Source organism: Physcomitrium patens, chromosome 17, assembly GCF_059467195.1.
Source record: "Physcomitrium patens ecotype Gransden chromosome 17, ASM5946719v1, whole genome shotgun sequence".
NCBI classification, from domain to species: domain Eukaryota; kingdom Viridiplantae; phylum Streptophyta; class Bryopsida; order Funariales; family Funariaceae; genus Physcomitrium; species Physcomitrium patens.
The window spans coordinates 15,341,223-15,359,631 of record NC_143426.1 but is presented as its reverse complement, the minus strand read 5'-3'; the positions used below and the strand labels follow the sequence as shown (position 1 = coordinate 15,359,631).

The window sequence follows — 18,409 nt, the reverse complement described above, 5'->3', positions numbered from 1 at the left end:
TTTTAAGACAAAAGTGCTTGGGACTTAAGAATTATGTAGAAGAATGTGAAATTTACATAGTAAGACATTTTGAACTTGTTATAAGTCATTTTACAAAAGCATACTATTGTATTGTTATTGAAGATTCCTTATTAAGAGCACTAGTGTTATTATTTGAACAACTCTTTTTTGGACATGTGCTAGCTTTGTGCACAAGGTTTAAGAAAGATGAGTATTTAATTCATATTTATTCAAATTATCAAAAGTTAACACAATGAAACATAAATATATTAATTTTAATAATTGCATTAGAAAAAACTATGCATTACTAAGAATTGGTCTTTAAATCTGTTTATAGTCATCAAATTTGCAAGTATGTTTGTAAATTATATTGGTTGAAATTTCAAAAGATTTATTTTGAGGAAGAATGCCAATTTTTCTTATACCTTTATATTAGTAATCTTGTCTTACCTACCTAATCTATAAAATTTGTAACAACCAAAAAATATCTATTACAAAGTCCTTAATGCATAACAATTTTTACAAGCAACATAACTAGACATTTTAGTTTAAGTCAAGATTTTTATGAAATAAGTTTATTTGGATTTTAAATAATCAAATATGTCGTTTCATTTACATTTATATTTTATTTAGTAGATCTTCAAAGGCAACTATTTTTATTCCAAAAAAATTATGTAAACCTTAGAAAAAGAAAAAGGCTATAAAATTATACATTAATAAAAACAGTTTATTAATAATATTAATTAAATTAAATAATTAAATTAATGAATTCAACTTTAGTTTCAAATTATTATCTATTAAACTTCTTATTTAAAATAAACATGTTTAATCAATGAATATAAAATGATTTTTGTATTAGTATATAACTATTTTTAATTTCCAAAATTTCCAAAACCCTGTTCAATTAATTTTCAAATCCAATGAATTTATTGCAGATACAAGTAGGATTAACTTTACCAGAAGCTTTTATAGTTTATCATTAAAGTACTATGTTAGAAGAATTCAAAAATACAAATGAAAAGTGGAAACAGTGTAAAAGATATTAATTGTTAATGTTCTAGTATTCTTAAAAAAGATTATTAAGAATTGTACTATAAGATTTTACTAAAATCACTACATTGCAACAGTGGTTTACAAAAAATAATATAATCAAATGAAAACGGTGAAAGACTCAATTTTTGAATACCTTTAAACTCATTTATGTACAGAAAGACGTCTTTATATACTAAGCTTTGAATATTGTAATTTTGAATTTTTATTTGCTTCTGTATTTCACCCACATGATAAAGATGCTGCACTTTTCTTCACAATGTTCTATCATCAAAGACTCTCATAATAAATTCAACCGCGTATTTCATCGTAAAATTAAATTCTGAAGATTAATAATAAATTTTCACATTCAAAAGAGCCCAAAAAATAAAACCCTCCCCATTGCGAGAGCTATCAATCGAGGTATTACACGCTCAAGCTGCATTTCGTGTCGTATCGTCACATGTAGCTGGCGCTTCGGGGGTTTGTTGCGTTTCTCGGGATTCTGCGGGATATCGTTGCGGTTTGGTGGGCTCTGGTGATTTGCGCAGCTTGGAGCTGCTGTGGGTGTGGTGAAGTTCTTCATAATGTTTTGGCAATTACCTGTGTTTGATGCGTTTTTGACTTGTTTTCCTGGGGCGGCGACTGAGTGTAATGGAGAATTTTAGGTCTTAGCTTCTGGATTGGTTCGTGAGTATCTGTATCGCGATGTGTGAGATGTGAGGATTGGGGATTGATCCAGGGGTTCTTATTTGGGGATTCCTGGACTTTTTCCTGAGATTAGGTCAAAGAGAAGCAGAGGATTTGAATAAGGAGAGAGGAAAACATGGCTTTTCCGCGCAAGAATGAGACTGTGAAGCTGGTGAGCGCAGAGGGTTTTGAGTTTATCATTGACCGGAAGGCAGCTGTTATCTCCAATACGCTGAGGAACATGCTTTCGTCGGCTGGTTTGTGCTCCTGTGTCTCATTTCCAAACTTTGCAGCTTTTCCTTTGTTTGTTTGTGTGTGTGTGTGTGTGTGTACGCATTTCAAATTTCATGATCTTTCCATTCCTACGTGTTTTTCGGTTCTCCTTGCAATTGTGTAGGTTTCTGATCAAGCAATTTGTTATGCCATGCTATTTTGTCGTTACCTTAACTCATAATCCTCATCTCGGTGCTCGTTTCCTATCGGTGATGTGTTGTGGCTTTGTTACTCCACTATGTCACTTTCGTATCACTGAAGTCTCGTCTTTCGAAAATCAGTTTTCCCCTAAGTAATAAGATGTTGGGGGTTCTTGGACAGGAAATTTTTCGGAAACAGAGTTGGGAGTAGTGAATTTCCCGGAAATCAGTACTCCTATTCTGGAGAAAGTGTGCCAGTACTTCTACTGGTTTTTGCAATGTTCCAAGTGAGAATCTTTGCTTTTTCATCATGCCCTACAGTCAGCTCATCTTGTGTAGGAAACGCTTCTTTCAGTTCTTAATCAACATCACCTGCTTGGTTTTTTTTTAGGTGTAGTACTAATGCTGTTGTGTCTATCGTGATTCACATATCAGGCAAATGCAAATGTATGTACAAATTTCAATTGATGTACTTGTTGTTATTATGTAGTGGAAAGAAGACGGACTTTCACATTGAGCCTGAAATGACGTTGGAGCTCATGATGGCAGCCAATTATCTGCATACCTGAGAGATTCGACCGCTACACCACTATATCCTTGTCTTGTGAATACGGTTGATTAGGGTCATGTTAAGGTTGACTGTAGCACTCATTGTTAATTGGATGGTGTTGTTGGCTGGAAATGGAGGGGATTGTAGGATTTGGGGCATTGAGCATGCTCAATCCTTCTAACCATTAGTTACACTGTATATTTTGCCTGATTATTTATACCTTAGTTTCATTGCACTGTGATAGAAAGGATTATAATGGAATGGTCGAATTTTGAGCTAACTGGATGTCCACACTAGGGGGTTTTATTCAAGACTCACACAGAGATGTGAGTGCAAGTTCTGTCATTTCATCTCATATTGACCATATAGAAGTTTCTTAAACTGTACACTCATGTATGCATACTTCGTAAAAAGATGGACACGAATTATCTCAGTCTCAGCGTTGAACATATTGTGCGTCAACGCGAGAGTGGATATACTGTCGTGTTCTTTTTCCTCCCTGTTCGAAGGTTGAACCTCAAGTCTTCGCCTCTTCCATCACTTTTTTCAGCAGGCAAGAAACGATTTTCTCTTCCTTTTATACAGCGCAGTAATGTACCTTAAACGGGAGCAAACCGTTAAGTTCTATTTGATTTCTCATCTTGCTTTTGAGTTAGAAGACCAGGTTATTGCTTTAGTATTGCCTCGACTGTGCGTTGCCAGCAAGATGAGCAATCCGAAATCCAAACCCAATCTCGTTATGTATAATTTTCTAATGCATTACTTTCCCTACTGCGATTCCCTTGGTTTGTTTTCAGGATGCTATCATGTGTTATTTTATGGACTTCATGCACAATCACGTAAGAGTTATCACCGTTAAGCTGACAAAGAAAATTACGACGTGAGCACTTCGAAGATGTTGCATGCTAACAGTAATTGGAATATTTGCTAAGGCACTCTATTCCCATGCCATGATTGATTGCAGAAGTCAACATTGTGTCTCATTCTGAGAGTAAACACGATTAGTGAATTGTTTGAAAATTGATTCCTTCTTGTTGCAATAATAGTTATTGTATACACTATATCAAAAACTGAGTCGAACGGATATTCATCATGCACTGGTTAAAAAATAGAAAGCATACCAAAGAGATAGTGGGTAATGCGAATTAAGACCCTGAAGAATGCAGCTCCTGCGTCTCTTCACGCAAGGTCAGCAACTAGTAACGTACAAATCACTCGCTAACTTTATGGAACTTTCAGACACAATATATTTGGTTCATGGTGTCACCACCGTCTAAGGTTCGTTGTGAATGGCGTTCATGCAAATTGTGAAACCCTTATCAGTGCCAGAAAGTCTCAATATCTTGCGGCATACAATTATGGTTTGCAAGATCTTAACATATGCTATGAAGTCATAGGTGAAACTTTGAAGAGAAAAATAAGAGTAACAAGCTGATGGTCCAAGCGTGGATGTGAAACACCTCATGCTTTGAATCAGCAGTTGTTTTCAGAGATGACCACATTCTCACTTCAAGTCACAACATGCGTGACTTGAACTTGAGTTAATGCAGTTGTTTTCAGAGATAACTCAAGTTCTTTGATTTGAAATTTCTTTGTATAAAATTTTATTAACAATGATTTTTTTCTGATAAATTTTAGCTATGATCTTTAGTCTTTATTTTTTAATCTTATAAATATATATATTTTTATATTAATATTATGGCACTTAATAACTCTAAATTTTAATTAATATTAGTAATAATAATAGAAAATATATGTATATATATAGGCCTTAATACAAACAATTATTTTATATATTTAAAAAATATTTCAATTTTCTTAAACAACTAGTTTAAAATTAATTAATTGCATAATTTAGAAAAAAAATTTACTATTAAGATATTATCAAGTAAAAGAGTTTAGATGATAAGAATATCTCTATTTATTCTAAGTAAGTTTCTATCATCTACTTCAAGAGTGTATTGTGTATTTCGATTACATCCAATTACATTGTAACTTTCTTCATAGTGTACCTTTTCTTATAATTTAGTGTTATGTACAGTACAAAAAGTATTATTTTAAACTTTTTGTAATAGTGTTTTAATCAAAAAGGTAATAATCATCAAGTATTATTTTAAACTTTTTATAATAGTGTTTTAATCAAAAAGGTAATAATCATCAAACATAGATTTTTAATCACATAATAATGTCAAAACCATGTTATATTGATAAACATAAAACTACATCTTCTATCCATTCTAATAAAAAGTAAATACTTATCATATAATTATGTAGAAATTAATGATTTTTTTTTAAGATAGTATTTACCAGAGATTAGTCTAGAAATAATAACAAATTATATTTAAACTTGTAATACATTTAAGATTATTACTTTGTCCAATCTATAAAGTATTAAAATAAACTGAATAATTAGAATTTGGTTCTAATATTATTGGCATTATAGATAGTTATAAACTTGTATATATGCCTATTTAGGAAACTTCTATTTTTTCTATATAAAAATAACTCATATATAATAAGATCTATTATTCTTGATTTTGGTCTTATAGAAATTACTAAATGTCCTACTAATGATTTTAAACGGGATAATAAAAACATCTATAATGACCATCTTATAGATTTTTTAATAAAATGAATAATTATTTTTTATTAGATAAATTTTCTTGTACAATTGTTGATTTTTTTGAACGTCCTAATTCTTCAATGCATTTTTCCTTGTATCTATTCATGTATTGTAACATTTTATTATTGCCAAGTGAGTAATTGCTAAAATCAAAGTAGATTATTGATGCATTTTTCTTGAAATAGATCTTTAGCTTGCACTTAATGAACCTTGTCTTGTAATTTTCTACTTACTTTGTAAGTCCATGGCCTTGGCTCTAAAGATTCTTCAATCTAAAGTTGAAAAACTTAAAGTTCTTTGTAAATCTTTTATTGAGTCTTTCTATGACTTAAAAATAAGTTGTATATAGAATTTCAATTGTAATCTATTATTATAATATATACAACATAACTTTATGGCTATTTATAGATTTTAAATAATAAATTTCTTTTATTACTATTTAGACTTAGTAAATCTATTTTATTTCAGACTACCGTAACTACCTTATCTTTTCTAAACATGGGTGGCTACTCACCTTGTCTTTTTATACTAATTATCTCCAAATTCTATCTTTCTAATCATTTTCATACTAACTCTTATTCTTCTTCTTTTAACTCTTTTTATACCAAGTCTTTTCTTCTTATTTTAACTCTTTTTTGAACCAAGTCTATTTCTTATATTTTAACAATTTATTTTAAAAATTATTTCTCATATATGGTATAAAATTTATTATTTTGTTTTTTTTAATTAGATTAAATAGTTTTAGAGTTAAAATTATTTTAAAAGATAATTCTAGGATTGATTGATGTTTAATTTTTCATAAGATTTGGAAGTCATGTAGTTTTTTTATTATAATAGATTAAATTTAGAAAATAAATAGTTGCTAACAAAAATATAAGTAGTTGCTAGAAATTAATTTAAGTAGCATAAATAACTACTAAGACCAATAATTTTAAAAATTATGTAGTACCAAGTATCAAGTATAAGGTAAGATTTTTATTCATGTTATTGATTACATAGTTTTATTTGAACTGATTGTAAATGTAAACCTTTTTTCATATGACTACTCTATTTCTTTTATTTACATGATTTAGTTTAGTCCTTATGATATCTAATAAAATTATGTTATATGAAATTCAAATTGAATTAGTAGCTGAGACAAAATTTCTTTTAATGTGAATTTCAACTATATTTTCTATTTTTAATACGAGATAAAATATTTTTGAATTGGTATGTGCTAATTAATATTCAATAAAAAATACAACCATCTAATAATGATTTTAGATAAACAACAATATATATTTTTTGAATTAAAGCTGAGTCTGGAGAGAATTTTCTAACTTATCAGGTTTTTTACCTATTTATGTCTAAAATACTAAAATTTGAAGTTATTTGTATTATATTAAATCTTCATTGAAATAAAACAAACCATTTGACTAGAAAAGTATTTTTTTTAAATCTAAATACTAAAGTTCTTTTCTTAATCCAAAAATAAATGACATATTTGAAACACCCATCTTGAAAATATTAATTTATTTATAATACTAAATCTAATTAATTCTATATTTTATCAATTTTAAATCAAAATCTCAAAAAATCATAATTAATCCAAAAAAATTCCTTAAAAAGTCTCAATAAATCCTAAATACATCCTATCAAATCTTACAAAAGTCCTAGATAAATTCTACTAAATCTTCGTCAAGTTCTAAAAACATCCCAAGTAATCCTAAGTAATTCTATATAATTGTGAAAAAATCCTTAAAAAATCTTGATTAAATTCTAATAAATTCTAAAATAAATTATAAAGAAATTATAAAATAATAATATTAAATACTAAAAAAATTCCAAGAAATTACTATAAAATTCTAAAAAATCTTTAATAAAATCAAATAAAATTCTAAATAATTTTGAAAGAAAGTTATAGTAAATTCCAATTAAATCCTATCAAACCAATATAAACTCCTAAGTACCAAACATCAAATTCAAAATCCTATACTATTTTAATCAATTACTAATTTTACATCAAATTTTCTTGATTTTTAATTAATTTATTTATATTAAGCTCAAGAAATTCGAAAAGAATCATATTTGTAGTTAAAAAAAAAAGTTTAAAATGATTTTCTTCTTCAATTCTATATCAAACTCTTTGTAGTAAGATTTCTTTCTTTTTTCATCAATTTATGCTCAAAATTAGTATAAATTTTAGATTTTAAATGAACTTCTATTTTATAAAATTTATTTAAATATTTTTTGAAAATAGATGATATCTTTATTGACTTTTAACTTATCAATTAATAATATCCTAATACGCTTAATTTGAATAACCTTAAATCTAACCAATAAATTAAGTTCAAATCTAAGATGCACACTTAGTACAAGTATATGTACAAACCTACAAAAATTCTACTGAGTATCTATTACAAAGTTTATAATATTGTTCAAAAGATAGATTTCAATTCATTGATTAAAAAAATATTCTTAAAATAAATTCTTAATTTTTTTATTTCATAAAAAATCATTAGAAAATCTCTTTGTACAATTCTAATATATGTAAAACCTTTCTAGAGTTTTATTTCTAATATGAATTTTTGATCAAAAAGGAATGATGGATTTGCCAAATAATTATATTACAAAAGAACTTGATGGAAACTATAGTAGAAAATTACTTTAAAAAATATACATAAAAGTTAGAGAGGTAGTAAAAATAATTTTGTATTGATATTATTTTATTATATTAAAAAAGGCTTCTAATTATTTTGTAGGGTTATGAATAAGACAAAAAAATAGTAGAATAGCAAAAATAATATTATAGATATTTTAAAGTAAAAAATAAAGAATATTATTTTACAAAAATTAGAATTTGATTTGAATTAAATTAAAATATATTTAGGATTTTTTAAAGATTTTTTAAATTTTTTAATAAATTCTTATCAACTCTTATTAGAATTTTTAAAGATTTATTTGGAGTTAATTTGAGTGATATAATTTTTTTTTAATTTTTAAAGATTAATAAGATTTTCTTATCATAATTAGAAGTTTACTCAAATTCATCAAGATTGTTGAAAAAGTGTTTCTAAATACCTTGTTCACTGTTTTTGGGTAGTAAAACAATTTCAAGATAAGATCAAATCCTTCCATAGCTAAATGCCTCGTGCATTTTCAAGTTGATTTTTAGATACTGTGATATCATTATGTCCATTAAATAATAAATTTTTATTCTTTTTTAAATCTTGTATATTATTAATCTAAATACTTCTACTCATTGATTGGCTCTTAAATCAATTTAATATCGAACTTTTAAATGTTTAACTAATAAAAAATTACTAGTTTTTAGAAAGTGTACTTTGCAAAAATAATAATAAAGTATTACTATAGTTCTTATTATAATTTTTGTTAGTCAAAAGAAAATACAACGTAAATATTTTGATTCTTAAATATATATATTTTTTCTCAATCTAATTATTCTTGCTAATTTGTCTTTAGATCTTCTATCAATCAAGAATAACTTCAAGTTCTTTTAAATATTATTTTAGATACTACTATTATTATTTTTAGTTATAGTCTTTATTGTTAAAAAAATTGAGGTAAACACACACACACACACACACACACACAAATTAATGATTTCATTCTACAAATACATCATCAAATCAATATAATTCAAATTATGTTCATTTATACTTTCATATACATACATACATACACACACACATACATACTAGTTCTAGCTACAATAGGGATTGATAACCTAGACCCTTAATACAGGCAGATCCTCAACTTGGACATTATCTAAAAGCAACCCCTTGTTGAAAGAGGGCCTGCCGTTAATTCCCACCCACAATAGCAAAAGATTCTCATCCCTTCTGTTTAAAGAGGAAAAAAGAAGCAAAAAAACAAAATTTGCAAAACCATTCACCTACAACTTCCCACCAGCATCGATAAACGTGGCACTCTTCATATCAATCACATGAAGATTGGTATGAACACACTGCACCAGCTGCTACGTCGGCAATATATAGCTTGTCTTGCGCATATTTTATTTATTTTATTTGTTTATTTTTTTATTAAATACATACACAAAGATCTGGCTTTGGGTTCGGATGTACACCGATTGACACGATCCGATTGAGTACACGTCAAGCAGGCGGTAGAACATTTCAGAAGCGCTCTCATCCTTGTCGCTGGTGCAAGCTCTCAATTGTATGATTATCCTTGTGCAAGGAAACAATGGGCACTTTGCTTACTTGTAAGGATCTCTATCTCCTGTTTTCTCTTCGAAACTTCAGTTGTAGCGTGTATCAAGCATCTCTTTCGACACTCTGCTGATCCTGACATGTTCTGTGCACACTCACTGTATGAAGCGTACATCCAAAGCGTGAGGAACTATTTGATCCAGTTGATGTAATTGAAGTAGGTATGGACATCCAAGATTTTCCGAGAATTTCTGCTTGCGTTAGACCTGTGAGTCATTAGGTTGTTTAAAATGTAGGATTACGCATACTCAAGAATAACCAATCACTCTACTCAACTTGTCTGCGATGGAGTCGGCATTCAACACACCGCTTACCGCGGCAAGCAGGCGATGCAACATAAAACACAGACACAGTTTAATACTGATCGTACAGAAAACCATGATAAGTAATATATTACAAATCTTATGTACACTAACAATGGAGGACTTTCATCTCCAAATCCTGAATATAGTATCTCATGTATTGCACACGCTGGAGTTAACTTGGATATACGGGAAAACCTGCTGAATGGAATCAGATGTGTATGAAGTCTTTGAAATTATGTACAGTTTACTAGGTTCAATTCCTCACTTTGCTGCCTGTTGGATGGAACATGTTGCTCCGCGCTGAAACTATACCTTGTATATATGCAGTTGACGGTCCTGCATGTGTAAGAATCGACAAATCTTTTTGAAGGGCTAAACACCCAGAGTATATGAGTAAAAAATTTGTGATGGAACCTTATGTGTGGTGCCTTCATGAAGGTGAGCCTTCTTGCTGCCGTTTTTGCTCTTCCTGTAACAGGTCAAAGCTCTTGGGCAACGGAATCACGGTCCCATGGCGTGAACAACATTCACACGGCTCATCGCACACTTTTCCTGGCCACAACTGCTTGGGCCATTGCCTCTCCATTTCTTCCATGGCGTGGTGGATGGCTTCCTTGGCTTCCTCACTGGCGCTCTGTAGGACATCATCATAATTTGCGTTAATTGTTAATGCTCTGAATGAGAACTCGCAGTGGAATTGTCCTTCCTACCTAGAACAACGAATTGCTGCAACGAATTATGCATGACAATAGAGAGGCAATAAGCGGTTTAAAATGAATACCTTGGCAGCTTCTACCAGAGGACCCCAGCATTCCACACGGTTGTATTCCTTGACATTGGAATGGAAGTAAACCCACACCATGGCGTTGTCTAAATCAGGGTAAGTTTTGAGTAGCTCCTCATCGCCATGTCTGAAAGCCTCTAACACTACCGGCAACTCTTTCCGGAAGATGTAGAACCGGAGATTCGCGATCAAGTTGTGCAGAAAGTTACCGCCACTGATGTGGCAATGAACATGGAGCGACATCTTGCCCTGCACTCGCTTCCACTCCGCCACCACTTCATCCCGCTGGAGCTTGCTGTACCAGCCCTTCAACTACATCAACCAAATCAGAGATCAGGATCTTGATCCGTGTCCCACTCTCAATTAGCTCCAAAACCGAAGCGCGCACACACACGCTCAGACACCAACTCCAAAACATGTGTCCATAAAAATTTGACTTCCAAGAACCAGACAATCGCTCAACTGGTTTCCATAAATAGATCATTCCAATTGAATATTCGTCGGCAGTTAAGTTGATACCTGTGCTTTGTTGATCTCGCTGGAAATGGCCAAGGTGATCTTGGACGTTATGTCACTATGTGTTAAGGTGTAGATGCGAGGGAGCTCGTCTGGGTGCTCCTTGTCAGCACCCAGAAAAAGGGTCTTCAGTTTAGCAGCTTCGAAGAGAGCGGGCCCAAACAGCCTCGCCTCCTGCAATTCATCGCCCCCAACCAAAGCAAAACAGTCAGACAAATGGCTGAAACCACTTCAGTTTCACACCGTGGCGTACCATAGCTTTCCTTATCCTGCACTTCATGATACAACAAAATTTCCTACAAAAGTAGTGAGAGCTGTGTTTTCAATCTAACCAACATGAAGGAATTCATGAACAGCGGGATGGCTGCCGAAGTGAGAACCCTGGCTTCTTACCACAACGAGACGGGACCCAAGCCGGGGCATGGCCACAGAAGGACAATTCATCTTCACCAAGAGCCCGCGCCGGCTGCCCACGCTCCAGAACTGGGACACCAAATTGTCCGCCTGCGTCTTCAGGCCAGCTTTGGAGCAAAGCCTCTCAGATTCATGCTTCATGTGGGCACAAGACACCATAGCCGAAACTGGGTGCGTACCGCGGGAGCTCAAATCTCTCCCCCGAATCACAACCAAACCATTACTCGCGCTACCCACCGAAGCCAACGGCTGGCACAACCAGTTTACGGCCATGGCTGCGGAACCGCGACTACTTCACGAAATCCTCCCGCAAAGCTCCGGCAATTCAACCAAAAAATCTGTACTCACGTACCTAACAGGACACAAATTCGCCAGCACGACTCAACCGGACTTCAACTCGACTCAAATGCAATGAAATGCAATCTGGCAATCTGTTGCACTGGGTGGAGGATGGATGTTTCCGTGGATTCTAATGCTTTCGACGCACGTAAGCAAAGCAAGAAAGAAAGAGGATTCTGGTTGGGGTGCGGGGGGGTTGTTGCTCCTCCTTCCTTGTTGCGTGCGAGTGAGTGTGACTGAGCGAGGCACCCGGTGTCGTGGAGCCACGGCAATCAATGCAAGTAATGCAATCAGGAAAGAGAGAAAGAGAGTGGAATGGGGGCGAGAAACATGTCAAATTCTGGAAGTAGTGGACTCAACCGAAAAAGTTCCCCTTACAATACAAAAGTGTCCCCCCTCCTTCCCTCCCTCCCTCCGGAGACGTACCCACGAAGCAACGCCCCCTTCGTCTATATTACTATCAAACCTCTACTATTCTACTACTCTATTCCTCTATTGTGGGGAGATTCACTTCCAACATGGTGTTAAGCTGCATGTTGCATGTTCACACTGTATATTAGAACTTGTTTTTGAGAGATATGTTGCTTGGAATAAATAATCGTGAAACAGTTCATTTGTATTCAAATTATTAAATTTATATTTGTGTTTTTGTGTTGTTACTTATTATACGATCATTGTATCTTAGATTGTGATGTATACTTACACTATAGTTTTATATGTTAGGTTGAGAAGTTTTTCCTTGTTGTAGACAAGGAGGGTGGCATGAAAACACTATTTTAATTAAATTAATTGCAACAAGAATCCATAAATCCTTATACATAATAATGTAATAGATTTCAAGATTTAATTATATCTTGGTCTTATTTTTGGAATTTTTATTATGAAGTCATTTTTATTTTTATTTTGTTAAAAATAATATAATTAAAAATATATATTAAAATAGATTAGTTTATGTTTTCTTAGGATGTCAAGTAGTGCTCCATTTATATGAAAGATCTAGCATCTATTGACAAGAAATCCTTAATGCCAACAAATAACTGCAATTAATGTGGGACTTAGGTTCAATTGCCCCAAATATGCAAAATTTAATAATTTTTTTAAAAAATAACCAAAAAAATAAAATTTTAAATATTTATAAATGTATGCATTTAATCAAATTATCATAAAAAATAAATTAAAAAATATTTCAATAAGTTTTACAAAAGATACTAGATAATTTTATAAAATAATATTAAAGCATTAAAAAAGAGAATATTAAAATAAATTATTTATTAAATTGATCCATCCTATCATAATCAATATTAGAAAATAGATTGTCTCCAAAAACTATCATTATGATCATGGCCTTCATGTCAACCTCCCTTATTCCTAGCCTACACTCCTTCTATTCCTAGCCTTCTTCATCTCAATCTCCTTCTCCCCTTCCAATTCTCTCCCCTTCTTCCCAACTCTCATTCTGATTCCTCTCATTCTCTATAATAGGGTGGATTAATTTAGTAAATACATAGATCATTTTAACATTTATTTTAAAAGAGGATGATTCTAAAATATTATATAATATAAAAGATTTTTTATTATTATATTAATAAAAATAGTATTTTAAAAAAAATCTTGTTTAAACCTCTTGCTTTAAAAATCTTCTAAAAAAAATATACATAAGACTAATATATCTAGATCTTAAAATTTTTAACATTATTTACATATTCTTACTTATTGATAAAAAAAAATAATTTTTTTACTAATCACTTTATTAGTCTATAAATAAATTTATATTATTACATAAATGACTATGATAATTAATTTAATATAATCCACAAATAATAATTAATCTCAAAAATAAGACTTAATATAATTTAAGATATTATATATTATAGAATAAATAAATAATAATATTTTGGATTAATTATTCATATAAATATAAAAAAATTAAGATTCTAATTTTAAAAAATAAATTCTTAAATAAAGACATAATAACCATATTTATTTTCCATATTAAGACTACAATTATAAAAACTTTTTTTTTTAATAAAACTCATTTTAAATATTTTTTAATTATATAATAGTCAAAGATTGTTTATTTTAAATTATATATATATATATATATATATATATACATATACATAAGTTATTAAAGCCATATCTAATGTTGTTAAAAACCACACCTTACATTACCATCTCACGATCAATTCCATCTATTGTTCCCAATCTCCATCCCTTATTCCCTATTTCCTAAACTAAATTATCACATGATTTGAGGGTGTGGCTTTAACAACTCCCTATATACATTATATTAAGATAAATTTATGATATCATCAAATTTTTTATATTTTTAAATCTCTGCACTATTAATATTTTTATTTTTCTACAAGATTATATATATATATATATATATATATATATATATACACATTCATATATCAAAATATATATATATATATATATATTTTTTATAAAAATGATTTATAATATTTAATGACTTAGAAAGTTGTAGCAAAATAGTCTAAACAAACTTAAGTTTTGGACGTATAAAAAATAAATGAACAATCAAAAAAATATATGTATATATTTATCAAATTAATTAGAAAATTTTTAATTAATAAAATATTTTAATACAAAAGAACCAAAATAAAATGATTTGATTTTGTTATGATATTTTATAAGATATATTGTGATGTTGCAAAATAAATTTACACAAAAATTATTTTTAAAATTAATTGATATCTAATAATCAATTTTACCTCTCTTTTTACTATTATATGTGATTTTAGAATATATTAATAATATTTTAAAATTAGAATAATGTTATAATATACTATTATCATATTATAAAATATAAATATAGATTTATTACTTTGTATATCTATTTATTTTTTATTAAATATTAATATCTATTTACTATTTATTACATATTGAATTATGAATCAATAACCAATATTACAATAAAATACAATATACAATACTGAATTATAACTAATAACGGAGTTAGTATTCAACAAACCATATTGTTTTATATGTCTATTTATTAAAATCCCAACTCCAATAATTCAGAATTATACTACAATTTTGATTAATTAGTCCAATAAATCTTAATTGATTTGCTACTAAAAACTTTAACCAATATAACAATTAATTTCAATAAGCTAATTTTTTTAATACCAAATTTATACTTATATATTAAAATAACACTAACCAATATTTTGTATCAATTATATTTTAGTATAGTTTTTGATTCAAAGTAATTGTAATACAAAATTAATGTATGCATATTTCAAATTGGTTCATGGTTTTTTTATTATATTAGCTTTTATTCTATATTAAAACATGTAAGATTTTAAATATTTTGGAGTATATATATATATATAAAAATTCTTTTAAAATAATAGCTTAAACAAATAAATGATTAGATGAATTTAGATCTTTGAAAACATTTAAAAAAATATCTTTAATCAAAAGAGGTTCATTATCTACTTAAATGGCTTCATTATAATAATAAAAAATTATTAATACTTTAATATAGACAAACTTAGATATTGATCTTAAAAAAATAAAAAAATAAAAATCATATATATAATAATAATATATTTATTATAACTATTATGACTATATTAGATGTTGATATTTTAGATTAAAAGTCTAATTTTTTAAAAATCCAAATTATCTTAAAAATCGACATTTAAAATATTTTAAAATAAAGTTAATATGTACAAAATTACAAAAACTATCAAATTATTAAAAAATATATAGTAAAAATTAATATATTACTAAATAAAAACTATCTATATATATATATATATACGTACATATATATAAAATAATATAATTCATATCATGATTATATTATTTTTAATAATATATAAAAATATAATTAAATAAATATAATTTTATTTTTTTTCTTACATTTTTTTAATTATGATAATATTATATTATTTGTTTATGATTTGACTAAAACTATCTAAATATTCTAAATATATAATAATATTTAAAATACTATAAGATTTTTTATAATATATAATATATATTTATTACTATTTCTAAGGATTTTTCAAAGACATAAACATCAAAGAACTAAAATGTCAATATACTCTTGTGTTACTTGAAAAGATTAGAAAATCACTAAAAGTTGATATAATATTATTAATAGAATGGCTATTGTTAAAGAAAAAAAGACTAGAAAGTCTTAAAACAAGACTAAGAACTAGAAAGGCATTAACAAGAGCAAAGAAGGCTTCACTCTTGCCTCTATTTATACTCTTAACTAGAATCTAAGTGACAATGTCCTATAGGACTTCCAAAATGTGTTGACTTTGCAAGATACATATCTTAACTTACAAGTTAAATTTTCTATACGTATGCCACATAGTTAGCTTGTTTTGCAATCTATTAATATGTGGTTAACTTGTTGACTAAGTTTCTAACCTACCAATCAATTACAAACATATATAAAGTCAAAGCAGCATCTATGAAGCTTCTCTAGAAATTATTATGAAATAAATTTATTTTTATCTACTTTTATTTAATTATATAGGTAAATGTTAGAATAAATATGTATGTCCATGACATTACTCCCCCTTCTAGAAACAAGTTTCATAAGGAGCAATGAGCATATGTTGAAGAAATTCAAGATGCCACTAGTTGTGTTTGCCACATATTTTGAACTTTGTTTTCTTCAAAGATGGCTGATGGGTCCTTTCAATCATTGATAGTAATCCATATTAGGGCAGAAAGACCATCTTGTTATTTGAGTGTTGTTGAAACTTTTGTAACTTCCTTCAAATAAAACATTTGGAACTTTGTTAAGAGTCATTTCCATCTCTAATAAAATCACCAAATATTGAAAGTCTCTTCCAAGGTCATAATACCAAACATGTTATATCTTACCATCTATTTGAAAAAAGATATGATATTTTTTAGATTTTTTATCTCAATTATGTCATCTTCAAGATTATAAAAATTATAATGTTTCTTTTGATAAAACAACAAATGATAACTCTTGAATTAAATTTGCTTATTGTTGATTTTTCATCTTCTTAGCATCACAAATATACAAATGTTACAAATAAGAGTAGAAGGTAGAATGCTATCTTTCCTAGTCTTATTTTTTTTATAGCAAAGATTTGTTATTCTTCATCTTAGTTTTGATAGATATCGTTAATAAATAGCCTCAAACTTCTTTAATGTGTTTACAAGATTCTTTTTTGGCAATTATGTGTATTCATTAATATCATATCAATACTAATGAAACAAGGTATTTTAACCTATTTTTGCACTGCTTTGAATCTAAGACTTCTTCTACCTTAAACTTTTGATTCTTATCTACTTCTATAAGAAGAGGTGGCATTTATCTTCTTTTTAAAATATTTGCTATCTTATATGGCTCAATAAGAGATATATGGAATATAGAATGGATCTTCATAGACTCCAATAGATATAATCAATAAGCAACAAGATTAACTTATTGACTAATAAAAAAAGACCCAAGCCTATGATAGTCCAATTTTTCACAAAGATGAATAGTCTTGATATTGCTATGACGTAGCCATATCTTAATATCCACGTTGAATGGTGGTTATTTTTTGCAATAGACATCTGCATTGATCTTTTGTCATTCTTGAACTTCTTTGAATTGTGCCTTCATTATTGTATGTAGCTCTAATAAATAATTTGCCAAATCTTTTGCTACAAGATTATCAAATTTTGAAAAGTTAACAAGAATTATTTTCCTTATATTATTATTTTAAAGATATTTATCTTATTATACCATATATTTTAAAGATATTTATCTTATTGGTAAAATAAGAGAATCAAAAGACATACTTAATTGAATTTGTTTGACAAAAGTTGAATCAACAATCAATGTTGATTTTATTTCTGAAAAATGAAAAATGCCCCAGCTTCAAGAAATTTTTTCTTTATTGATGAAAAGCTTCATTTCTTTCTTTTTATACAAAATAAGAATGTCAAGAAAAAACATCTAATAAACCTTTTTATTTTTTAGGTCTATAGGTGATCTTCAAATCAAATCTTGATAAAGACATACTCCAACAAGCTTGGCAATAATTCAAAATATATATTGATATGAAGTACTCGAGGTTCTTGTGACTATATACATAGTAATTCGACTAAAAGAACCTTCTAAATAATGATGCCATTATTGAAATGAATCTAAAATTATAAACAATTCTTTATTATAGATCTCATAGTCAATCTTTGCTCTTAAAAATTTCTTGGAAAAATAAGCTATTAGATGAAATTTATCATCTACTCCCATTTCTGATAAAATAACAACCATAGCAAAGTTTGATGCATTTATTTCCATAAAAAATGCCTTAGAAAAATTAACGCAATACAAAATTGATGCTGAAATAATTGTTGTCTTTAAGGCTTGAAAAGATGTTTCAAATTCTTTGTTCCATTCAAATTTGACTTCATATATTAGACATATAAGATGAGCCACAACTTAAAAAAAGTTCTTAATGAAGATTCCATAGTAATTTGCAAATCTCAAAAAACATTG

The 18,409-nt window shown here is 28.7% G+C and overlaps 2 protein-coding genes across 6 annotated transcripts; one reads left to right on the top strand and one right to left on the bottom strand.

Moving 5' to 3' along the window:
- The first annotated feature begins 1,331 nt into the window (after nt 1-1,331).
- LOC112294072 (uncharacterized) lies at nt 1,332-3,068 on the top strand. 5 transcript variants are annotated; one of them, XM_073540449.2, is made up of 4 exons: nt 1,332-1,452; nt 1,814-1,976; nt 2,314-2,419; nt 2,623-3,068. In XM_073540449.2, exons 2-4 carry the CDS (start codon nt 1,856-1,858, stop codon nt 2,699-2,701), a joined length of 306 nt encoding a protein of 101 aa, XP_073396550.1. In that variant the 5' UTR covers nt 1,332-1,452; nt 1,814-1,855; the 3' UTR covers nt 2,702-3,068. The 5 variants fall into 5 exon arrangements, with proteins under 5 accessions (XP_073396550.1, XP_024399976.1, XP_024399975.1 ...); XM_024544208.3 differs by lacking the exon at nt 1,332-1,452 and adding an exon at nt 1,483-1,592; XM_024544207.3 differs by lacking the exon at nt 1,332-1,452 and adding an exon at nt 1,483-1,596.
- Nucleotides 3,069-9,904: 6,836 nt separating this feature from the next.
- LOC112294044 (protein STAY-GREEN homolog, chloroplastic) lies at nt 9,905-12,237 on the bottom strand. Its single transcript, XM_024544150.2, has 4 exons — nt 11,536-12,237; nt 11,146-11,316; nt 10,624-10,938; nt 9,905-10,476 (listed from the first exon to the last, which is right to left on the bottom strand). Exons 1-4 carry the CDS (start codon nt 11,827-11,829, stop codon nt 10,273-10,275), a joined length of 984 nt encoding a protein of 327 aa, XP_024399918.1. The 5' UTR covers nt 11,830-12,237; the 3' UTR covers nt 9,905-10,272.
- Nucleotides 12,238-18,409: the final 6,172 nt, after the last annotated feature.